The sequence below is a fragment of the Neofelis nebulosa genome, chromosome 13 (genome assembly GCF_028018385.1).
Source record: "Neofelis nebulosa isolate mNeoNeb1 chromosome 13, mNeoNeb1.pri, whole genome shotgun sequence".
NCBI classification, from domain to species: domain Eukaryota; kingdom Metazoa; phylum Chordata; class Mammalia; order Carnivora; family Felidae; genus Neofelis; species Neofelis nebulosa.
Window position 1 is genome coordinate 58223042 of NC_080794.1, and position 25892 is coordinate 58248933.

At 40.2% G+C, this 25892-nt stretch overlaps 1 protein-coding gene across 6 annotated transcripts; it reads left to right on the forward strand.

Annotated features, from left to right (window-relative positions):
* Window positions 1–632: 632 nt before the first annotated feature.
* Window positions 633–24083, forward strand: CEP55 (centrosomal protein 55). 6 transcript variants are annotated; one of them, XR_009252462.1, is made up of 11 exons: window positions 916–1043; window positions 2507–2616; window positions 3173–3363; window positions 5881–6156; window positions 8737–8805; window positions 16876–17026; window positions 18472–18785; window positions 20332–20403; window positions 21110–21235; window positions 22948–23385; window positions 24007–24083. XR_009252462.1 is itself a non-coding variant. In XM_058697188.1 (10 exons), exons 2-10 carry the CDS (start codon window positions 2610–2612, stop codon window positions 23146–23148), a joined length of 1407 nt encoding a protein of 468 aa, XP_058553171.1. In that variant the 5' UTR covers window positions 781–889; window positions 2507–2609; the 3' UTR covers window positions 23149–24083. The 6 variants fall into 6 exon arrangements, 5 of the variants coding, with proteins under 5 accessions (XP_058553173.1, XP_058553174.1, XP_058553171.1 ...); XM_058697188.1 differs by lacking the exon at window positions 916–1043 and adding an exon at window positions 781–889 and having other exon boundaries at window positions 22948–24083; XM_058697187.1 differs by having other exon boundaries at window positions 22948–24083.
* The last annotated feature ends 1809 nt before the right edge of the window (window positions 24084–25892 follow it).

The window sequence follows — 25892 nt, forward strand, 5'->3', positions numbered from 1 at the left end:
TGGTCTCCTGCAGGACTCATAATCTAGGAGTTCAGTCTGGGCGTGCCTATCAGTTCTCCCACCTGCTACACTCTCCAATGCTCCACCCCTGACTTTTGGCAGGAGAAAGCTTCAGCCCAATGGGAAGACAGGCTGTCCTCTCGGGGAAGGCAGTTCTCCCATTCTATAAAGGGCAAAACTGGTACCTAGAAAGGCAAGTTACGCTCAAGGACACAGGACGAGTTAGTCCCCGTTCAGTTATTGGTTTAACTCACTGAACATAGTAATGTACCTCATCCCCAAAGCAGATAAACATAAATCCGCTGCTTACAAAGAAACACCGAGTCTGAGGTTTGAGACCTCAAAAAAACCCAGAAAAAAAAAAAACCCAAAATAGGACTGCGGGGCCTTGGGCCGGAGTTCCAGTCTTCCGTCCCGCCCCCTGACCCCGCCCCGTCGGACCCACTTCGTCCGGTCTAGGCCCCGCCTCTCGGGGGCCGCAGCCAATCGGGGAGGCGCGGGCGAGCCGCGTGTGCCGCTCCCCTCTTCCTGCCGGCCGCGCCCCCGCCGGCAGTGACGTGCCCCGCCCCGCAGCCGCGGGATTCAAACTCCCGGAAGCGGCGCCCGCGCCGCAGGGTGTGACTGGGCGGACTCGAGCGCCGCGCTTCGCCTCAGGTGCTGGCTGGCGGCGAGGAGACGACAGCCGAGGGTGGCGAGGGCGGCCAGGGTCCACAGCCCCGGGTCCAGGCTGGACCGCGAGGGAGGCGCGGTCAGCGGGCAGATCGCGTCCGTTTGGACTCCATCTCTGCTCGCCCTGATGTATGTCCCCTTTCCCTGGCGCTCACTTCGTGCCTGCCCCGGGTTGGGAGCCTCGACCGTCAGCGGGTCGATCCTTCCTTTCATCTTTGCGGTGGGTATCATCACCCTCTTTGCCTTTTTTATTTTTTTTTTTTGTCTTGGTGCGAAGAGGCCAAGTGACTTGGCCGAGGTCTTTTCGTGAGTACAGCATTTTGCCGACTAGCAAGCACGTTCCTGTCTGTTCTACAGACATCTTCACTTTAGAGGTGAGGAAAAAAAAAAAAGTGCCTCGTTTTGCAGTTTTTCTTTATTTCTCTGTAGAAATAAAGAAATCACGTAGATCTTATGTGAGGGTTTTTGTAAGATTCGCCTCCACTTGGAGGCTGTGCAGGTTGTTGGGTTGCAAGATTTCTTTGGTCACCTCCTGTCCAGGATGCCTTAGATCACTTCAGCCAGTCAATAAATATTTATTGAACAGCGGCTGTTAGATTCTGTGAGTGACAAAAATAATTCAAGGTTCAGCCCCTGAAACAACTGCTGAGCAAATTTAAGAAGTGGGTGTAGGGTGGGAGTAAACAATCGAGTACCAGATTGTATCCTGTGACCAATGTAGCTTATACAGAGGGAAGGCGTCCTGGAGAAGATGCAGCAGGGCCGGATAAAGTTTGAGCGGTGTGAGCTCTGTGAGTATTGGCCTGATGGGAGTAGAAAAAAAAACGGGGAAAGGAGGTTGGGAGGACTAAATGGTGGGGAGCTGGGAGATCCCAGCAGGGTCTATCTAGTCCAGAAGCTAGAAACAATAGTCATTTGTGACCAAAGTTCTGTCCAGAGGTCAGGAAGTGAACGTCCATAGGTTCCTTCCCGTTCTACTGATGCATGTGGTTCCACCATTGTGTGTTTCAGTGACTTGGGTGAAAAGTAGTTTTCTGTCATATCAACCCATTATAGCAAGTCAACCATGTGTTACTAACAGAGGCATGTAGGAAAGAACTTCCTGTGGCAGCAGGTTCTCAAGATGCCATAACCTTGCATTGGTCTTAATCGGTTTACCAGTTATCTCAGCCTTTCACCTTAGAGTGGGCAAAAATCCAGGACTAACCTTTTGCTAGATGGTCTGTTCCACTCAGTTTTCACAGCTCTGGTGTTTTCAGACTGATTTCGTACAGGATGACCGTAAAAGTCACTTCCACAGGCAGGCCTTCCCCCGTCACCTTAACCGAGTAGGTCTCCCCTGTTTTTTTACCAGAATCATTTATTCCTATAGAGCATCGACTTTACAACTTGAGAATCTATATTGTGTCCTTGCCTCCTTTACTAGATTGAAAGTTCCATTATGTAAGGGAACATGTCTCTTTTTCTTTTGTTTCTTTGTCTTTTCTTTTCTTTTTTTTTTTTTTGCCCATTTATACCCAGCACCTATGATGTTGCCTGGTAAATTAGGTTTTCCAGTATTTTTTAAATGCATGAATGGTCACACATCCCTCTAATTTACCTTAGTCGCCACCACTATTTTTATCTTGGGATCCATAATGTAGAAAAATGCTTTTTAATCTCCCTAATTAAAGCTACTTTTATTATATGCGCAGTATCTTTCACTATCTATTTTGCTCCTAGAGTTAATATTATATATTTCTTCTACACTGTTACCAGATACTGTTAGCAGATTCTAAGCTTCTTACTCAATTTGGCCACTGTTCTTAATTCTTGAATATTGTGCCTCTTTTCCTAGAAATGTCTGATCTTAGATTCTCCTCACTTCTGCCCCACTGTACTCTCTCAACTGACTACGTAGATCTGAACTAGGCCTATCTTCTAAAACGGGACATATCATTATGTCAGGTAATGACATTTCAATGCCTGTGTGCTCAGAATTATATACTTATCACTAGCTTTTTATTCCTGGGTAAAATATGTCTTTGATTGTGATCTGCTTCATTCAGACTTCATTTGATGGTTTAATCATTGATCCTTTTTCTTTTAGATGAAACTTTTTCATTGAAGTATGACACATACAGAATCCTGCACAAAACGTGTGTCCATGTTTTTTAACGTTTTTATTTTAATATTTAATACGTTTTATTTAATAATGGTTAACATATAGCGCTATTTAGTTTCAGGTGTATAATGTAGTGTTTCAACAATTCTGTACATTACTCAGTGAGCATCAAGATAAGTTGACATATTTTTAAAAGGTGAATTCTCCCCATGTATCCACCACCCAGATTAAAGAATCGGTATTGTTACCAGCAAGCCAGAAGCCTTTCCCAGTCCCTTGGTTTGGCTGTATCTCTTCTATTGAGATAGAAATGTTCTTCTTTTTAGCAAATAGGTTATTACCTTTCCAAGCCTTTCAAACTTAGACTAATAAAGTATAATTGTATTTTTATTTTTACAGTTTCAGAGATGTCTTCCAGAAGTCCCAAAAGTTTAATTAAAGGTAAATGGGGATCGAAGCCTAGTAACTCCAAATCAGAAACTGCATTAGAAAAATTTAGGGGAGAAATTGCAGCCTTAAAAACATCAGTGGATGAAATCACAAGTGGAAAAGGAAAGCTGACCGATAAAGACAAACACAGACTTTTGGAGGTGAGTGGCTTATAAACCTTTTTTTTTTTTTTTTTTTTTTTTTAATTTTTTAAACGTTTATTTATGACTGAGAGACAGAGACAGAGCACAAGTAGGGGAGGGGCAGAGAGGAGGAGACAGAATCGAAGCAGGCTCCAGGCTCTGAGTTGTCAGCACAGAGCCCAACGCCAGGCTCGAACTCACAAGCCTCGAGATCATGACCTGAGCCAAAGTCAGACGTTTAACCGACTGAGCCACCCAGGTGCCACATAAACCTTTTTAAAGTATAATAAGCCTTACTGTAGGAGATGAGAAAGTATTTTCCCACTAATGATGTAATTTGGTTATTCTGTTCATTCACTAAATGTAAAAAATCAAAACTAGTAATTTCAAAGTGTTTAATGGAGTTCAGATTTTAATGTGAATGCTTAAAAACTCATTTTATCATATATATTGGTTGCTTTCCAAATAATCCTTGTTTTCAGATATTTGAGATAAAATCATTACATATATTGGCATTTTGCATTCTGTTAAACTATATTTCAGATTCTCTAATTTACAGTTTGTTATGGCGTAGTCAATAAAGCAGTTAAGAATTTATTAGAACTGGAAGGATTTAAAAACTTAATCATTTATTTTATTTTGCAAAAGCTATTTCCTTGTTCATAGTTAGAAAATAAATGACCTATATTAAATCGTATCATTGGATTTCTTTAAATTTTATTTTATAGGCACACCTAAAACCAAATAATTTATTTCTTTAACAACACATATTGAGGTAAATACTTATTGAAGCATTGAGAAATGATCTATCACCGATTTTTTTTTTAAGTTTATTTATTTATTTTGAGAGAGACACAGAGTGTGAGCAGGGGAGAGGCAAAGAGAGAGGGAGAGAGAGAGAGAGAGAGGGAGAGAAAATCCCAAGCAGGCTTGTGGTAATAGTGGGCTTTGAACTCACAAACGGTGAGCTCATGACCTGAGCCGAAATCAAGAATCTGATGCTTAACTGACTGAGCCACCCAGGCGTCCCTATCTCCAATTCTTAAACACAAAGATTATTTTGCAATCTGGTGATGGAATCTAATAGCTTCTCTGAGAGATCTCTTTCCAGTTCTTTCCACTTTAAACAAGCACTGGTTGTCGAAACTTTGTTCCTTTGTAATCAATTGAAATTACACTTCCTGTAACTTCTACCAATTTGTTCTAATTGTACTTATTACAGCTGCATGGAACAAGTCTATTTTTTTATCCACTTGACAACTTTTCAGATATTTGAGGAAATCTTGCTTTCTCTTACTTTTCTTTAATATATATTTTTAAGTTTATTTATTTATTTTGAGAGAGCGAGCGAGTGAGCGTGTGTGCACATGGGGGAGGGACAGAGAGAGAGAGAGACGGAGGGAGAGAGAAAATCCCAAGCAGGCTCTGAGCTGTCAGCACAGAGCCCGATGTAGGGCTCGAACTCACAAACCGTGAGAGCATGACCTGAGCAGAGGTCAAGAGTCAGACACTTAACTGAGGGAGCCACCCAGGCAGCCCTCATCTTACATTTCTGTAGACAAATCCCATTTCTTCAGCTTTTCTAGCTTCTTATCATCCTGGTTACTTTCCTGAACATTTTGTGACGTGTTCATATTCCTTCTGAATTATGCACCCAATATCGTGCACAGTGGCAAACACGGGTTGAAATGGCAGTATTATTTCTACTAATTTGGATGTTGTTTTCTACAAAAGCCTAAAATTATGTGGGCTTTGTTTGGTAACTGTATCATACTACTGCTTTATCTTAAGCTTGAGGCGACTTAAATCCCCTCATTTTCTCAAGGTCACCTAACTCAGTTTCCCCATTATATTTGAACAACCGCTTCTCCCCTTCATCCTCATGCAAGTTTGAAGTTTTATGTTGTTTTTACCTTGTTAGCATGTAAAGTCAGTTAACTTTTTATGGACTCTCCATAGATGCTTTCCCGCCTCTGTAATTAGCCGCTTAACAAGTGTGCCTTCTTTATCTTTTAAATCCTTGGAAATGTGAACAGTCCTTTGAAGATCAGCTTTTAGATTTGTTACCAAATCATTTATTAACAAAAACAAATTAATGAATGCATTTTTATCCAGCTGTAATTTTCTGTAATTTTTAGGTTCTGTTGCTTTGAGTTCAATAATGAGCATGTATCTCTTTTAGGACTCACTTTTAGCCTTTAAGATGATTGGAACTGGTATGATGGAGGGGTGATTATCACATACTGATGTGGGAGCCAGCTTTTCGTTAGCTTTCTCTTACCACCCTTGACAGAGTTGGTTTCTCCCATTCATTTTATATGTGTCTTAACTACAGTACCGACCATATTGCATTAATGGTTTCCCTCTCTGGAGCTCTCTGAGCACAAGACCTTGGCTTCATTTTCTTTTTGGCCCTGGTGTCTAGTGTAATGCTGACTTGATGTGTGACAAACCCTCTGTAAATGCTTGTTGGATGTTTTTTATTTCCATGTTTGACCTGGCTTTGTTCTAAGATTCTTCTTAGTTTATATCTAGAAAATTCGAGTCCTGGAAGCTGAGAGGCAGAAGAATGCTTATCATCTCACAGAGAAAGACAAAGAAATACAGCGCCTCAGAGAACAGCTGAAAGCCAAATACAGTAGTACTGCATTGCTTGAACAGCTGGAAGAGAAAACAAAGGAAGGCGAAAGGAGGGAACAGCTGTTGAAATCCTTGTCTGAAGAGACAGATGTATTGAAAAAACAGTTGTCTGCTACAACTGCAAGGCTTGCTGAACTTGAGAACAAAGCCAGTACACTTCATTTATCACAGGTACTTGCCATTTCTTTAAATCCAGATTTTTTTCCTTTCTGATACAATTTGTAGTTCTTGTGAAGAATGAGTTTGTTAAAACACACTTGTCAAATGTTGAAACAGTATAGTATACCAACAGGTTATTTTTTGTTTATAGCCTGATACCCTCTCCATAAGCAAAAATAGTTAACATGGCTCCCTCCATTCCCCAGACCATTGTTTTGCACAAGGGAATATTCGGAATACAGAATCCACTGTGTATTTACAACATCCAAGAAGATTTTTTTGGGCTGTTTTTTTTTTTTTTTTTTTTCTGTAGTTTGTATCATGAAGACAATAGGCTTCCTTTTGTTATTGTTTTCAAATTTGAGATATACAATGATAATATCAAGCACATTTTTTGAAACTATAAGTGCTTTTGCTCCTCTCTTTTGTTTTAAAGTTTCTAGTGTAGCAGAAAGAGCACGACTTTGTTGGTAGGCAGGTCTGAGTTCAGATTTTGGTTCTGCCACTTGCTAGTTGTGTGACTGTAACCTTTCTAGTCTTAGAGGCAATGATAGAGAGAATTCACCAGACCCTTCTCCTTAACCTCAGTTTCCACAGTGGTAAAATCAAGATAAGAATACTGGAGATTAGGGGCGCCTGGGTGGCTCAGTCGGTTAAGCGTCCGACTTCACCTCAGGTCACGATCTCACGGTCTGTGAGTCTGTGAGTCTGTGAGTTCGAGCCCCGCGTCGGGCTCTGGGCTGATGGCTCGGAGTCTGGAGCCTGCTTCCGATTCTGTGTCTCCCTCTCTCTCTGCCCCTCCCCCCTTCATGCTCTGTCTCTCTCTGTCTCAAAAATAGATAAACGTTAAAAAAAAAAAAAAAAAAAAAAAAGAATACTGGAGATTAAAATAGGTGAAGGAGATAAAGAGGTCTAAAAATGGTGAAAGAATACCGGAGATTAAATGTGATAATATATCTAAATCCCCTAGCACAGTGCCTGGTATATAGAGAGTGCTCTGTAAATAGTTTCTTGTTGATCAGATCTTTGATTCTTTAATAAATTTGGACACTTGGATAATACTAACGTTACAACTATTAATACCACCTATAGAAGAAAATCTGTTGCTTTCAGATATAATACCTCAATGTTATTTGGGGTCTTTGCACTTTCTCTCCCATTTAGAATAGTCAGAGTGATCAGACGTATACATTTATGTGTAATCATGCACCTTTATGTGCCCTCTCATAGAATGGCAGTTGAGTATTTTTACAGGTGAATTCAAAGGGGTTAAGTTTTTCTAGAGAATTTCCATGCAGCTAAAACACATGAAAATTATAATCAGATCCAAAGTGGTTGCCTAATACTTTTCCTTAAAGCTCAAAAATTAGTTTCTCTACTCTCAAATATAGAAAGACAAACCCTGGTATAAACGATAACTTTTAAAAAATGTATTCTTATAGTAATTGTATAGGCTGTCCACTATTAATTTCTGTATTAGTCAGACTGTTTTATTGCCATAACAACCAACCTCCAAATATCACGGTCTGACAGAGTAAATGTTCGTTTTTTTCCCTCATGTCACAGTTTAGTGCAGGTTAGAGTGGAGGAGTAGAGTTAGAGTAGAGTAGAGTTAGAGTAGAGTTAGTGCCTTACTCCACAGGGTCACTCAGATCCAGGTTCCTTCCTTCTAGTGGTTTCCCCGTCCTTCCACCAGATCCTCTATGTACAGCTATGTAAGCTAGAAAGACTGTGTGGAGCATCAGGCGAGGGCTTGGGGGCCAGGCCTGGCATTGGCATATTTCACTTCTGTCCACATTCCATTGGACAGAATTCAGTCTTATGGCCTCACTAAGCACAGCGAAGGCTGAATGTGAAGTCCAGGTATGCCCAGGGAAAAATGGAAAGGGATTTGGTGAGCTATCTCTGTCCTAGTTTTTACCAAGAGGACTAAATTGAGAGAGAGGAAGGACCACATACTAGGGTGAGTATCTAGAGTACCTTTGGAGAAAAATATTTTGTGATTTGTTGCCCGTGTTCACACAGATCTGTTTCCTTAAGCTGTTAAAAAGAGTGAAATATAGCTTTTTATGAGTTTGTTGGTTAGCATGGGTACCTAACCATCTATTTCCTCTCTTTTTTTTCCTCTATAAGAAAATGAACAAAAAAAGAGGAGAGAAATTATGTTTTGAGTTCTGTAAAATCTGTTTAACTAATACTAATTAATATTTTTAATATAAATATAATTCTAGAAAACAACTTTTATCTTTTGAAAATTTAGTATTTTCCAAATTTGATCTAAGAGCACACTTCTATGTGTTTTATCTCATTTTGGGCAATTCATATGCACTGAGGTATTCTAGTGATCCAGAGGCCCTAAGAAGTCAAATTAGTTATGAAATCTCGGGGCTTCCAGTGTGCTGAGGAAGCTTCCAGATCTTCATTCTCTTCTGGTACCCATGACCTGGCATGATGGCTCATCAGCATATACTAGATCTGGATTTTTGGGATGCCCTTGTGAAGTATACTGTGTTATTATAGAACTAAATATAATGAGGAAACTTCTGTTGTTAAATTTGTGATATTAACTAATACTGGTTTATTTTATTTCAGACTGTGGCCACAAGCTGCTTCAACTCATCAATGAGTAATATTCATGAAATGGAAATACAGCTGAAAGATGTAAGTTCAGTTTCCTTTTATTAAGTTATGGGAAAAGAGGTCTGATTCATTCATTCTTAAATTTCATGGAAATTGACAGCATTGATTCTGTGGCTTAAAAACAATCTGTTAAGACGGAGAACTGAATGGTTTGAGATCATCTCCCTAGGTTACTATCTTTAAATCTGTTTCTAGACATTCAAGAGGGCCAGTTCCTCTAATCATGGTCTCACGAATAGGCTAGAAAGCCCTAGAAATCACCCAAACACCCAATCTGATTTGCCCAATTATTTTATTATCATGGTATAATTTAATTTATAGTTTTTTCTCTTTTTGTTTATCCATGCAAGATGTACCTATTCATTTAAAATTCTTCCCTTGGAACCAGGATTTGCTTTCATAGTTTGAAAAGGAAACACATTCTTAGTATACTCAGTACGTCTTCTGTAGAATTTGATATGAGGTTATTCTACCTATATGGTAAAGCTATATTATTTCAAACTTATGTCTTAAATACAAGAAGTGTTTCATTAGGAATTGACTAAATTCAGGACTGTATTTTTTTGAGTTTTAATATCAGATATACAAAGTATAAAATTCTTGAGTTAATTATTAGGCCAGTAGGTAGGTATTTTGATTCCAGAAATATTACTGGCATGTCCGCCCTGCTCTAAGTTGCTCTTAAGATTCCTGTTTTATTTCATCTGGCAGGTGTACCTTGCAATCTGTTTGATCTTCAAAAGAATTTAAATCTGTTGAGTGTCTTTATAGCAGAGTACTATAGTAGCCTTATCAAAGTAATTTACCTAAAGGTAACTAAGATAAAGAAGAAACACAATTTTTAAAGATCTATCAAAATAAGTTATTTGTGTTGTTGTATGTTACCCTGACCTTTATCATTCTGTGTATATCAGTACCTACCAGATGCACATATCTATGAATAATTTACCTACCCACCTCTAGTTTTCCCCTTTTTCCACTCCAGCCGTGCTGGCTTTCTAGCTACTCCTGCATTACACTGCCTTTTGTCTTTCTCTTCTCTCTGCCTGGCTCACTGCCCTCAGATATCTTCATGACCCACTTCCTCACCTCATCAGATAATACTCAATTGTCACTTTCTTGGAAGGGGGAGGGGTGGGGAGTAGGGCCAGAGGTTTACCTAGCCATTTTTCTAAAATTATAGCTCCCAGACAATTCCTATTCCCTTTTCTTGCTTTGTAACTTCTCCCCTCATCACATATAACTGTTAAACTTATAATATGTTTGACTCACTTTATTACATGACTCTTACATTGGTATATATATTTTTTTCATTTTACTTAAATTCAAGTTAGCTGACATATAGTATAATAATGGTTTCAGGAGTAGAATTTAGTGATTCATCACTTACATGCAACACCCAGTGCTCATCCCAACAAGTGCCCTCCTTAATGCCCATCACCCATTTAGCACATCCCCCCACCCTCCTTCCCTCCAGCAACCCTCAGTTTGTTCTCTGTATTTAAGAGTCTCTTATGATTTGCCTCCCTCTCTTTTTATCTTATTTTTCCTTCCCTTCCCCTATGTTCATCTGTTTTTTTTTCTTAAATTCCACATGAGAGTGAAATCATATGATATTTGTCTTTCTCTAACATTTTAATTAGCATAATACATTCTGTTCCATCCACATTGTTGCAAATGGCAAGATTTCATTCTTTTTGATCACAGAGTAATATTCCATTGTCAATACATTGGTATATGTTTTATGAGGGAAGGATTTCTGTTTTTTTCACCGCTATATCCGCATTATCTAGAACATTTGAATTTTATTAGTACCTGAAAAAATATGCTATCATCTTAAACTTCTATGTAATTTTTAGGTGTCTCAGCACCAACTGCTTCAAATATCAGCTAAGGTTATTTTTAGATAATGGCAATTCTTTATGTTAAAGTAACTTTGAAATGTTATGCATGTATACCCAGTCTTTTTGTTCTGTGTTATCTTCCTGGCTTACTTAAGGATCACATGGTACTTCTCTGCTCTGTTTACCTTAAAAAGGCTTTTAGACAAGTAGAGTAAAATTTAACCCAACTCACCTTCAATAGACTGAACAATGCCTCCCAGACTGTCATGTGCAGATGAGACTACGCGATTTTTATAAAATGCAGATTCTGATTTCATTGGTCAGAGTTAGGGCCTGAGATTCTGCATTTCCAACAAATTCCCAGCTGCTGCTGTATTAACTTACATGTTTGAGGAGCAAGAGATGGTTTAGCTCTGATTGTCTCTGAGCCCAGGAGGAGACTACGGAGCCCAGAAAGTGACCTGTCACTCCTCTGAGCATAGGCACTGTGGCATTATTCTGCTTTGAGAGCCCAGCAGTTCCAATCCCTCACCGTTCCTCTAGTCTCCTGCAAAGCTTCCTGGAGCAAAGCTTCCTGGAATGCTTTGCCCACCTATTTTAAGAATCAGTATTTGTTTTGCTAAAAGAAGCCCTAAAAACTCATGTTTACCTTTCTTAAAGCCTAGCTGTATCATTTTCTCAGCTGCCATTTAGGTCTGGCTGACATTTTGAAATAATTACATGGCATTCATTCTGTAAACATACAATGTCATTAACGTGCAAATCAAATAGCTAAGAGGCAGTTGAAATAGGCATTTCTTGCTCTTAATTTTAAAAATCTGATTTTTAAACAGAATTTAGGGAACATAGGTAATGTTTATTTATTTAATTTTTTATTTGGAAAAAAGTAAAATTTGCAGAAAAGTTACAAGAATGAAGATGATACATAGAACACCCAATACTAATTACCAAAATTCAAACATTGTTAACATTTTGTTCCACCTTATACCTCTCTCTTTCAATACCCCCCCACATATAATATTTTTTTCTTTTTTTTTTTTTTTTTTTTTAAATTTTTTTTTTTTCAACGTTTTTTAATTTATTTTTGGGACAGAGAGAGACAGAGCATGAACGGGGGAGGGGCAGAGAGAGAGGGAGACACAGAATCGGAAACAGGCTCCAGGCTCCGAGCCATCAGCCCAGAGCCTGACGCGGGGCTCGAACTCACGGACCGCGAGATCGTGACCTGGCTGAAGTCGGACGCTTAACCGACTGCGCCACCCAGGCGCCCCTATAATATTTTTTTCTAAACCATTTGAGAGTGAGTTGCATATATTACAGCGCTTTAAACCTATATACTTCGGGGCACCTGGGTGGCTCAGTCGGTTAAGCGTCCGACTTCAGCCAGGTCACGATCTCGCGGTCCGTGAGTTCGAGCCCCGCGTCGGGCTCTGGGCTGATGGCTCGGAGTCTGGAGCCTGCTTCCGATTCTGTGTCTCCCTCTCTCTCTGCCCCTCCCCCGTTCATGCTCTGTCTCTCTCTGTCTCAAAAATAAATAAACCGTTAAAAAAAAAAAAATTAAACCTATATACTTCAATATATATTCCTCAGAATGAGGATGTTCTCTTACGTGATTACAGTACAGATAGCAACTTTAATAAATTTAACAAGGACACTATACTTCTATGTAATCTACCATCCATATTCCAGTTTTGTCAATTGACCCACATTTTTTATTTCTCCAGTATAGGCTAACATTTCAACCTGCATTTCAGTTTTTGCCCAAGAATTATGTAATGCATCTCTGGGAAGCCAGGAGGAAGAACTTCAGTAGCATTCCACAGGGCTTCTCTTTTGCCCACTTCTGTCCCATATTTTTATTGATAACTTGAGTGGAAATGTTATATGTATGCCTTAGAAATGCGTAGAAGACACAAAGCTGGAAGAGATAGTAATATATTGATGGCTCTAAAGATGCAAAACTAATATCAGCATTTATTGATAGCCATCAAATCCATTAATTATTGATACTATTTAGAGAAGAAAGCAAATGCAGAGTCAGTGAGAAGAGGCCCGAGTAAAGAAGTGTTTGCTACTTTAATAAAGTAATATTGCCACCACGTGGCTTTTTAGAATATTGCACCTCAAATCTTAACCTGTAGTTCTGTTTCTCATACTTAAGTAATGTATGGGCAGGTTCCTTTATTATATATATATTATATATATTAGTATATATACTACTTAGTATACTAGTATATATACTACTTAGTATATATACTAATATATACTAAGTAGTATATATACTAATATATATATACTAATATCTATTAGAGCAAGTGTGAGCAAGGGAGACGGGTAGAGGGAGGGAGGGAGGGAGGGAGAGAGAGAGAGAGAGAGAGAGAGAGAATATCTTAGGCAGGTTCCATGCTTAGCATGGAGCCTGATGTGGAGCTTAATACTATCACCCTGGGATCATAATCTGAGCCAAAATCAAGAGTCAGCCGCTCAATCAACTGAGCCACCCAAGTGGTCCTGGGTTCATTTAAAAGAAGAAAATTTTCATGACCATCCAATGTTAACTTGGATTATTTATATTGAAATATTTCTTAAAGACGGACTAATTTAAAATTTGAAATAAAATTAGGTTATCTTTAGCATCTAACTAATATGATTTATTAAGTATTTGGATATGTGCCTGCTTTTTGAGTCATACCTCTTTCGGCAACTAAATTTGAGTATATAGTACAGAACTCTTAAGCTCTGTGAGGAGAATTAATGTTGTAACTGCGTGACAGGTGCAGAGAGAAAAGTGTGTGGTCAAGTGACTGGAGGGCCCTGGACTAAGTCTTTGATTCCAGATGCTGTCGTTGTCTTTGTAATCCATTTCTTAGTTCTACAGAAAACAAGACACTGAAAATTCTTTAAGCCCTATGCCTAGATGCTCATGAGTTTGTAGGATGCTCATGGAAAGAGCCTAGCAAAGTTTAGAGGAACTCTATAGACTTAAGGGTTTTTATAGAGAGAGATCTTTTTAGACTTGAGACTCAGTCGTTTATGTCTTTAAGAAGATGCCTTGATATACAACCAAAAACGTCCAGTATGTTCCTTACCACCTTTCCCATCTCACTCCCCGGGGGAGATGCCAGCTTGTAGGGAAGGGGAGTCCCTCCTTTTTCAGCACACCTACAACAAATGCAGCGTGAGTAAAAAGAATTGAGCACTTTTGAAGATGTATTCCAGTATGTATGTTTTACTTCAGTCCGATTGGACCATGCAACATCTTTGTCAAGAACTTTACGTTTGTACCATCTTTGTTTGGCACCCCTGAGGCTATGAAATTTTACATCCTGGCTGTCACTTCAACCATTGATAATAATAAATTCCAACAGGTCTGGGATGAATTATGACATAAGACGTATATATTATGCACTTGTTAAAATCACAGAAATAGCTGTGATAGTTCCATTACAAAGAGGTTTGATTACATTTTCATACATTCCTTAGTTAATGAGTAATAGATTCTTGAGGGTGTTTGATTCTTTTTGAATCATTCTAAATGGATTGTTCTACTGTGTGTAAGGAGCTTCTACTAGGTTCTTTCATGCCAGTTCCTCCCTTCCCTGAATACTCTCAAACTTCAGTCTGGGTCTAAAAGCCTTGCTTGGATGCTTGGCTGATTCTGTCAATCATTGTTTCTCCACTCCATGTCGTCACCATCATTCATGAACATCCATCAGGCAGCTGCTTGCTATGGAAACATCGAACACATGAGTAGAACCTATGGACTCTAAACAAGCCTGGGCTCAGCTTTCTGGGGGCTCATGTTCTAGTTCAGATAAGAACTATCGTCAGGAGGCAATCAAGGTCATGAGTGTAAGATGCCAAATAGATTGAATAGACATTAAAATCACTGTTGGCTTACAAAGGAGAGGGAACTTGGTGAGGGCAGTTACGGTGAGGAGTCTTGAAAGACAAGCCCAGATGCACTGGAACTTGCTGAAAAGGTGGGATTTAAGTGAGCAGGTGATATAGGAAGGAGTTCTAGGGCATTCTGGGCAGAAGGAAGAGTTTAAGCAAGGCACAGAGTGTGTATAGTTCTGTAGACAGCAAGGTGGCAGTGGAGGCCAGAAATGGCCAGGCTGTAACTTGAAGAGATGGGAAAAGGCAAATTGTGGACCATTTTAATGTTAGCCTAAGGGAACATAGCTTCAGTTTTAGCAAATGGTGTTATGAAGCTTTCAAAAATTCTGTTACTAATATAATTAAAGCAATTTAGCACTTTGGGGGACCAAGGGAAAGGTTGAACTGAATTTATTAGGAGTAGCTGTTTTTCCCCAAAACACAGAGTAATCACTGTATTGATTAACCTGAAGCTTTTGGTGATAACCTGTGCCTCTTCATACTCTTTTAATTGGGAAATCACTTTCAAACTGAGGATCTGTATTGTTGAGCAAAAAATGGACACATTTTTTTCTTTTTTCTCTTAATCCTCTTATCTCCAGGGTTTACCAAGATACAACAGTGAATAATTGCTCAAGTAGGCATTCCGACAGGGGCAGACAGGTCATAGCATGAGCACCAGGGCCAGAGGACTCAGTACAAATGAGCTTGGCTATCAGAAACGGGTGTTCACATCTCTGTGTGTGCCCCCTTCTGGGACCCTTCATCTGTAACATTTTGCACAGGTGACATCAGGTTTAGATAATGCATGGCCTCTCTACACAAATAGTCATTGAGACTTGTTTCCGCAGCCAGCCTCTTAGGAGCAAAGAACGAGAAAGGGACAGTCCCGTCTTCTTGGACTGAACTTCTAGATTAGAAAGGAGAGAAGAGTTATCTCATTGCATAGCGGTGCTATTTAAGAATTTCTAGACTTTTCCCCCCATTGCCAGCAGATGAGTTATCTTTTTTCCTAGCTTTCAACTTGAATCTGGGCCCCACTTTCATGAACAAAACTGCCACCTCCCCTGGAAAAACTAGGGCAGGGGTCAAGGGGGTGGGGTAGTGTGCGATTGCTGGGGATACTAGGCTGTCCTGGCAGACTCCTTTGCCTTTCACTGAATTTCCAAGGATCCAGTGGTTAAGAACAGTGAGAGCTAGAATCAGAGGGGATATGAACTTGTCCTGATTGATAATAATGAACCACCTTCGAAATCTGCATACCTTTGTCCATGTTTTACCCACTAAAGCTTGTTTACCCACTAAAGCTAATGTAGCTTCCTATAGGAGTGTTTGCTAGTGTCTTGCCACAGATCAGGTGGGGTCAGGTTTTCAAACTTAAGCTAGGTGGCCTGGTAAGGCTATCAGAGCATATCTAGTTTCTTGAGGGAAAGATGTAACCAAAATGAAAAACTCGTGTTAGCAGTAATGGTAAAGTGAATCAGTTTCCTTGTTACCAGCTAACTTAAATAGACACTGCCTATTTTATTAATATTACCCTGTTATTCAAATAATTTCTTGAGTATACATATTGTACATAAAAGCAGATTGCTCAGAGGAATCCTCTGAGAAGAGCATGGTCTACCACTTCAAGAAACTTACTATTTGAAAGACATAGCAAGCACAGATAAACATCTGAAGATGTTTGGTAAAATAATTTTTAAAAATATGTAGATCTATGTAACAACTGACTTCATAAGCCCCTATACAAACCAAGTGAATGATCCCAGCTTGGGATTTTTGCTTGAGTTGTAAGAGATGTAAAGGATGAAAATTGGTGATCAAAAGGGGAGCGACTCTTTAAGTTGATTCTCCGAGAAGCAGCCACTGAAATGAAGTTCGGAGGTCAGTTTACTGGGCAGCAACATCTGTGAAAGTAGAAGGAAGGTAGCAGGACTGGGCAGGAGCACCAGGCTTGCAAGCCTGACAGGGCCTATGTCCCCGTGGAGAGCTCCTGAGCAGAGTTATGTTTTGAGTGGAAATCCCTCTTTCTCAAAGGGAGCCCGATCAGTACACCTCACCTCTGCCACAGAGGCATCCTAGTTTACAGAGAATGACATGGACACAGATACAAAGCAAGTTGTGTATAGGAGACAGCAGAGAAATGAACTTGACCCCATGGAAACATGACTTTGCCATGGTGTTAGGTGCTCTGAAGGAGCCTGATGTTCGAATGGATCTCGAGGTTGCAAGCCATGCGGTGGCGGACCAGACTTCTATGTGAACCACAAGACTGTGCACTGAGAAAGGCTACATCACTTTGGCTCCCTTCTCCATTTTAAGATTTTGGTTTTTCGTTTTAATGGTTTGCTTTCATTTTCATTTCAAGGCTCTGGAGAAAAATCAGCAGTGGCTTGTGTATGATCAGCAGCGGGAGGTCTACGTAAAAGGACTTTTAGCCAAGATCTTCGAGTTGGAACAGAAATCGGAAACAGCTGCTCATTCACTCCCACAGCAGACAAAAAAGGCTGAATCAGAAGGTACTGGTGTAAAAATGTTCTTTTGGGGTAGGCCTGCCTGACATTTTCCAAAAGGAGAGATTCATCAAATTTAGATTTTTATAAATAAGTGTTAGAAAGTAAATTAAGCAAATCTTCTAACCTTGAAGTAAGAAATATTGTGTTACCAAGTCTGTTTTCTCATTGTTTTTTGATAAAAGGGGGCACAGCCACAGAGTAATGGGTCTGTGGCAGTTCTGAAGGCACATTAAATTTTCTCCTTCATGCATGTCCTTCTCTGCCTTCAAAGATCTTCTCCAGCTTTATTTCCCCCAGGGTCAGCCTTGTTACTGATTAGCTTTTTACTCTGCTTCCTTGCATGTATTCATATCAATCCCAGGAGAAAGAATACCTCTTATAGATGATTTTTCAGTCTTGTGAGTCTCCCACAGAATTGAAATGAAGGCTCCTAAGGATGATTCAATCTTTTTGTCAAGTTCTTCGCAGCTTCTCTGACATTGAGTTTCACAAGAACTCTAAGAGGTGGGGCAGGAGGGGACATTATTCTCATTTTACAGATGGGAAGATAGGTTCAGCAGCTCCAGGTGACAAGCTAAGAAGAGAAAAGAAACCCCCTTCCAAAGCACTTGTTAAAAGACGGATAGCACGGGGCGCCTGGCTGGCTCAGTCAGTGGAGTGTGCGACTCTTGATCCCAGAGTTGTGAGTTCAAGCCCCGCATTAGGTGTAGAGATTACTTAAAAATAAAATCCTAAAAAAAAAAAAAAAAGACTGATGGCCCTAATGGGACTGAAGCCTTGAATTATATAAACAGAAGGCTAAAGAAAGGGAGACAAGACTGCTAATCTTGGAGCTTCACATTTGAATATTTAAAATGAAGCTAATGCTGAAAAAGAAAATATAAAAGGAATTGGGCACAAAGTTACTTAACTGTAATTCCTTTATAAGTTTATTACACATAAAAGTAAGATTTTAGTTGTGGGCTAAGTCTAATTTCTTCTTTGGCAATATGTTCTCTATGTGTATATGTGTTTTACCAGAGTAATGTAAGCTCTTGTTAAAGTAATTTAATAGTAGTATAAGAGGGCTTGCCCCACTCTTCATAGTCCATCCCAGTCGCTATTTCCTCCTGCCATTAGGGCAGCCACTTTTAACATTTCTGGTTTTGATTTTGGTGAGTATACCTATAAATAATGAGCTTATATTTCTATTTGTTGATTTATCTTTTTTAGACATTGCTGATTTTCCCTTCCCATAGAATAGCTATGTTACTGTTTTCAGTTCTTCTGTTTATTAGTTTAACTTCAAATAATGTTCCTGAGCTTCTGTTTCTTGTTCCATTGGATGTCTACCCTATCTCTTGACTCTTCGTTTCATAAGAACTTATTTACAGAAATGTGTTTAGTTTTAACTTCTCAGGATTATTATGTTTTATAAAGTGAGTTGTGACCCAATGTGTTTGTCATAGGTTATCTTCAAGAAGAAAAGCAAAAATATTACAACCATCTCTTGGCAAATGCAAAAAAAGATCTTGAGGTTGAACGACAGACCATAACTCAGTTGAGCTTTGAACTTAGTGAATTTCGAAGAAAATATGAAGAAACCCAGAAAGAAGTCCAAGATTTAAATCAACTGCTGTGTTCACAAAGAAAGGCAGATGTACAACATCTGGAAGACGATAGGCATAAGACAGAGAAAATACAAAGGCTCAAGGAAGAGAATGATATTGCGAGGGAAAAGCTTGAAGAAGAGAAGAAGAGATCTGAGGAGCTCTTATCTCAGGTGAGCCTAACTAGTAAGACTTTCCGTGATTCAGAATTCAGAATTGCCATTGTACTTACCAAGCATCAGGAACTACGTTAACCACTAGGGAACCAACAAGGAACAAATGCCCTGCCCTAGGATTCTTATTTAGAATGGAAACAGACCATAAACCAGTACGTAAATAACCAAGTAAACTCAGGAAAATAAAGCAGGGCAATATGACACAAGAACTGGGGGGCCGGGGGAGGCTTTACTGCAGAGACGGTATTTGCATGAAGGTCTTTTGGGAAGAAGGAGCCTGTGAAGAGAGTGACTGGGAATTCCCTCCTGTGGAGGAGCTCGTGTACAGAGGCCCTCGGGGAAGAGGAGGCAGGTATGTGTGAGAAGCCGAAAGGTGTGAAGCAAAGAGGGGAATCGGTGCTGGTTCCCAGGCAGGCACCTTCATCTGGATGATACCGTGCTCAAGTTAATTCCTTCACCTGATACCGTCCACCTTCTCATTGCGCTCATGACCTCCTGCCAGGATATCTGTGCCAGTAACGTTGGAGTTACTAAGTTAGGATTGTTAGAATTGAATACTACTTCAACAGAAACTCATTAATTTAAATCTTGCTTGGCAGCATAGAATAATGAAAAAAACATTATTTGGGGTCCACACCTGGTCTCTAGTTCAGGATGTATGGCCTTAGGAAAATCAGCTAACTTCCCTGACTTGAAGATTATTGATGCCAAGTTAATAACAGCAGTCTTTTTTTTTTTTTTTTTTTTTGCCTCGTAGGGCTTTTGTGAAGGTCAACTGAGAGAATGTGAAAGTGCTTTGTAAAATAAAGGGCTGGGGTCAATGTTCATTATTGCTGCCATTAGAATAGTAATTTTTTTTAATCATCCAGAAGTTGAGAGGGAGAACAAAGCAGTCTGTAACATTTGCCTTCTTAGTTTTTACCACCCTGGTTTGTGCCTGCAGGTGTGAGCAGTGATCTTTACAAAAGATTAACCAGAAATGGTGGAGAGGGAGCGCCTGAGTGGCTCAGTCAGTTAAGCATCCAACTTTGGCTCAGGTCATGATCTCACGGTTTGTGGGTTCAAGCCCCACATCTGGCTGTGTGCTGACAGCTCAGAGGTTCGGATTCTGTGTCTCCCTCTCTCTCTGCCTCTTCCCCAGCTCGCGCTCTCTCTCAACAATAAATAAACACTAAAAAAATTTTTTTAAAAAGAAATGGTGGGGAATTTTGTTCCAACTCTGCAGGCAAGGAGGCAGGGCACCTCCAGCTTTGTTAACCTATCAGAAATATTAGCAGATGTCAGAACCTCCAGGAAAGTGGTGTGTGCACTGCAGAGTTCAGTGCTGTTTATGGACTCACGGTCTCTGCCTCAGGGAGCCCTCAGCCAGGGTGGTGCTGCTCAGCCGCTTGTACAGATAGCCATCAACCAACCAGCTACCGGGACTCACCCCAACTAGCAGGTGTCATCCGGAATAGAGATGGATTTGTGAGCCTCCCCTGCATCCCAAGTCAAGCGGTAGAAGAGTGGATATGACAGTGTTGGCTCTGTTTCCATCCTACAGGTCCAGTTTCTTTACACATCTCTGTTAAAGCATCAAGAAGAACAAACAAGGGTAGCTCTGTTGGAACAACAGGTACCGGCTGGGGCTGATTCTAAATTTAGCTTAACTTGTTAGAAAATGGGATTGTTCCTCATGTTTACACTAGTCTATGAAGAACCATTTGAAAGTCATGAAAAATGTTTTTAATAAACTTTAACAACAGCAAAAAATATAAGTGAGCATCTGTGCTCGCCATTTATTCCTATCTTTAGGCTAAACCAGATCCTGAGGGGGGATGGCGGTTGTTTTGACAGGGTAATGTTTGCCTCGGTAAATCTTACTGTTCCCCGCATGGCTTCTGTAGTCCCTACTCCAAGTGAGCAGGATCTCCCCAAGAGGGCCATCTTATAACTTCAAGTAGAACTCAGAGAGATACCACTTGTTCTCAGGATATAGACCAGAGATTTTTAGTGTATTCCAAACCAGGGAACAGCTATCTCTTTCCCTTCTCCCCCTGCCCCAGAACAGAGGGGGGTTCAGGGAGGACACACCCCAACCAGCAACTTCTTAAGTTGCTCCTCACTCACCTCAAGCCCTGGCTTTGCTCCTTGGATAAACCAACCCCCCAACCAGAAGCTTTTCTATTTATCAACATCTCACTGTACTAGGATGAATTCTTGCTGTGAAGGCACAGCAAATGTTTGCCTCTTGTGCTAAAAAAAAAAATGCAAGCATCCAGTCAAGAGAAGTCGACGGTATATACTAACCATAATTGTCTCGGCCTGGGTATTTGTTCCAGATGCACGCATGTACTTTAGACTTCGAAAACGAAAAACTTGACCGTCAAAATATGCAGCACCAACTGCACATAATTCTTAAAGAACTGCGAAAAGCAAGAAATCAAATAACACAGTTGGAATCCTTGGTGAGTCTGGAATGGTTAAACTAAAACTTATTTTCTTCTTTCCCTTGCTGCCATTTTCCCATTTATGTATCAAACCAGTGCCCAGACTGAGAGGATACAGCTTCAAGCATGGCTATTTCTCAAATCAACAGGCAGAACCCTGCTTCGTTGGAAGCACCTGCCCTTTGAGCATCAACCCAGGGCACTAGAAGGAGGGGCCCTGTGTGCCTCTGTGTAACAATGACATTACTGGTGCCCGGGATCACCTCTCCCTACTGTGACTCTAGACTCACTAAACGGGCTGGCCTGGGGCAAGGTGGGGTAAGGGAGGGCAGTTGTAAATCCTGAACTGAAACCATGTTTTTCTATTTAGAAAGAAAGAAATGTCATTTTTAGTGACAATGGATGGTTCTGTTAAGACACTGTTGCAGGCATGTTGAGTTAAGCACATTTTGTGGGTTGCCTTGAACACATAATCTTTTAAAACATAAACCTTTTAAATAAGATTATTTCTATGAGGAAGTGATTTTTGACTTCCTATTTTCATCTTACTAAGAAGCTTTTGAACCAAACCTGTTGGTAACTGTGTGTGCGTGTTATGTACCATTAGCACATATTTTATTTATTTTTAATTCATTTTGAGATAGAGACAGGGAGAGAGCACGTGCGCGCATGGGTGGGGGAGGGGCAGGGAGAGAGAGAATCCCAAGCAGGCTCAGCACTGTCAGTGTGGGACCTGATATGGGGCTGGAACTCACAAACCTTGAGATCATGATCTGAGCCGAAGTTGGACTGAGCCACCCACGCACCCTGGCACATATTTTATTCATGCCTAGTACTGCAGAGTATTTGCAGATGGTAAAATGTAACAAATAGAATTCCTCAGTTTTTGAAAGAGGAAAAAGCAATTGTTAAAAAAATCATTTGTAGCTTCTTTATGAGTAAACGACAAAATATATCGTGACTCTGTTCTTTAGTAGTACGTCATTCATTTTGACCACATATAATATTTGAAATTGAAGTTTATAATTCATTTCTGTTAATGACTATTTTTCAAAGTATAGGAAGCCAGAGGGTATAAAAAAGATTCCATAATTTTCCTGTACTTTTCTTTGTTTTCCTGCTGTCCATCATCTTTAGAATATGCTGTAAAATATTCATTTTAAAGCTGTATTGACTATTCTGACTTCCTCAGGGGGGAAAAAACCATAAAGAAGGAAAGTCACAAAGATATTATACAGTCTTGTTATGATTTCTATGTGTAACCTACTTGATCTGCTACCATTCTTTGCTACTCTTAATTCTATGTAGTTTTTTTTTTTACTTGCTGAACTTGCCCTTTTTTTACAAAACTATCAAATTTTGTCAGCCTTGTATATAGGTCTACCTTTATATCTGGCTCTAAGCATTTTTAAAAAAAAATTTTTAACATATATTTATTTTTGAGAGAAAGAGACAGAGCATGAGCAGGAGAGGGGCAGAGAGAGAGGGAGACAGAATCTGAAGCAGTCTCCAGGCTTTGAGCTGTCAGCACAGAGCCTGACACGGGGCTTGAACTCCCAAGCAGTGAAATCATGACCTGAGCTGAAGTTGGACGCTTAACTGACTGAGCCACCCAGGCATCCCTGGCTCTAAGCATTTTAATAAAACTCTATCCATGTAAATACCCAATCCTGGTATTTCGTGGGTAATTTGGGTAATTTATAACTACCTCGTATACATTTATTTTTCAGAAGCAGCTTCGTGAATTTGCCTTCACAGAGCCATTAGTCACTTTCCAAGGAGAGTCCGAAAACAGGGTAAAAGTTGCCTCACCAAAAAGTCCCACTGCTGCACTAAATGAAAGCCTGGTGGAATGTCCCAAGTGCAATATACAGTATCCAGCCACCGAGCATCGAGATCTACTTGTCCACGTTGAATACTGTTCAAAATAGCAATATAATTATTCTTTGTTTTTGTGGCAAAAGATTCAATACTGTATCTTCTGTTAGCTTATGGACATTTTGAATTACTTATTTCACCTCTTCTATAAGAAACTGCCTCTCTACCTTTGAGACTCTGGCATAGGAGTAAATCTTTTTTTTTTTTTTTTTTTTTGGCTGCTTTGCATTTTCCTTGGTAGTGATACCTCTCTGAGGTGGTTCATCTTCAGGCTTCAGTGACGGAATGAGGTGAGCTGAGACAACTAACATTTTGCACTGTTAAAGTACTTGATAAGGACGAAATAGTTCAGGTTATTGCTTGTGGGCTTAATCTGTTGCACCAGCAAGCAAATATTTTATGTTTTTTGTAGGTTTTTAAAAGTCAAAGTTAATTACCCAGGATCTTACTTTGTTGGCTTTTTGTTTTTTATTCAAACTTCATAAACCTACAATTCCAATTTTCATGTCCATTGTTAAAAGCTGGTAATACTTTTTACATTTTTTCCTCTATAATAAGACGGTTATTAGAAAAGTTGGAATTTTTCTTGATCTTTTTTTGCAGAGCTGTGTTCTAATAGAAGCACAAGGCAGATTCTGCTTAAGCAATACTCCTCGGTAGCCACACACAATGTTTTCTTTCATATTAACTGGCTGTAACTTTAACTTGAATTTCATTAGCACAGGTTGCTCACTTAAAGTTGTTAAAATGAATTTTAACAAAGCCATCTAGCCCTCTCATTTGATTTGCAGGTATTTTATTTATTTATTTTTGGCACTCTTAAAGTTGGGCAATGTGATGAACATTTGCTTATCTGAATATATATTTTTATATGTGTGTGTGTAAACCCCCAATTTTTTTTATTTCTTCAGGTTTTCTAAAATGCTGAATATGGGCTACTGTTAGTAATATAAAGGAGAAAAGAATAAAATTATTTAATAAGTTTTAATATGTCTTGTGTATATGTACACAGGTATTCTAAGATTTCTGTCCTGAGGGGTGTGCCAGAGAACAGTGGATTCACTTACAGTGTAAAGGGATAAGAGAGTTAAGGATCCACTGAAACCAAAAACTACATGAGGCTCAGAGAGATAAAGCAAAATCCCCACAATCACTTAAAAGAGAAACATATTCTTGGGTTTCAAACTCCCAAATCAGCCCCAAAGCCCAACTTCACTCTACCCTGCCAGAAAACTTTTGTGAATTCTCCAAACTCAGTACACGTCAGGTGATGTTATAACCAGAGTAATGGAATGTTCCTTGAGTTAGGAAAACAGCAGAGCAGAACATACCAACTGGTCTCTTCCATCCCTCTGGTCTGAGAAGTCCCGCCTTGTCGAACCCCTCCACCTGTTCCATGGGTCTCTGCTATGCCAGTTCTCCAACATCTTTAATCTCATTCTCCAAACACCTATTAAACACCATCTACGTGCCAGTCCCGACGCTAGGTATTAGTGACACAGTGATAATAAAATGCAGCCCCATCTTCAGCATCTAGTAGAGGAGGCCAACATGTAACAGGTAAATATTACATGTAGGAGGTGCTATAATCAAGGTATATGGAGGGTACAGAAACTGCCTTATTCGTTTTTTGTTTTTAAATTTTAGAGAGAGATAGAGAATGCACACGCAAGCAGGGGAGACAGGCAGAGAAAGAGAGAGAGAGAGAGAGAGAGAGAGAGAACCTTAAACAGGGTCCACGCTCAGTGCAGAGCCCGATGCCAGGCTCGATCCCACGACGCTGGGATAACCTGAGCCAAACCAACTGAGCCCCCCAGGTACCCCAGAAACTGCCTTATTCTAATGAAGACTGAAGGTCTTACTCTTGAAAGATGCAAATCTTATACGAAGATTTAAAAAAAAAAAAAAGAGTAAAGGTAGACTAAGAAGTAAAATGGAGCCACTCCTAAGGGTAGCCCCTGAAAGCCAGGCCATGGAGTGCTTCTGAGCCATGAGCCTGGTGCTGAGCACAGGGCAACAGTTCTGCACACCATTCGCGTGATTTAAACACAAGAGCTGATCTCTGAGGGAAACACCATTACAGCGGTCCTAGTGAGGTAGAGATTTGTAGAAAGAGATTTCTCCCGTGTGCGCTTGTGGAGAAGAAACCATGTAAGGTAGAGGTCCACAGCCTCAACACAATGTCGCCATAAGCACAGCAATGGTGCCAGCTTGCTGCTTTCTCACCAGTGTTCTTCTGCATAGGCGAAGAAGGTCGTGCCCAGAGGCCATTCCATAATCCTTGAGGGCAGGCCATGTCCTCCTCTCCCAGTATGTAGCTTTCTGCTGCTCTTGCTTATCTCAGAGCAAATTTTAGAGTCAGGGGAGCCGACTCAAAAGCCCCCTCTGACAGGAGCTGGGTCGTGTGAGTGAGGCAGCTGGCCAGCCAGAAACTGTGGAGACCGGAAAATGGTGCCTTTACGGAAAGGAGGTACCTGCTGCTCCGCTCCAGCCAATGTCTTGTGCAGGTGAGTCAAATGTAGCTGATCTTTCAGATTTTCCATTAGAGATCTGGAATATTTAAATGTGAAACCTTCCAATTTTTAAATGTTGGAAAATTAAAAACAACACTACGTGGGCCACATTTCCTGTTCGTAACCTTTGTTTAGAGCATCTCAAAGGGGCAAAAGAAGCGGTGGTTAGCTTAGCCTGAGATAGGCAGGAAGCTAAGGCAGGCTTTTGGTCCTGTCTGTTGTCTTGAGACTGAGGTCTGTCTCCCCAAGTCCTGTTCAAACAGGCACTGTTAGAGAGACACAGG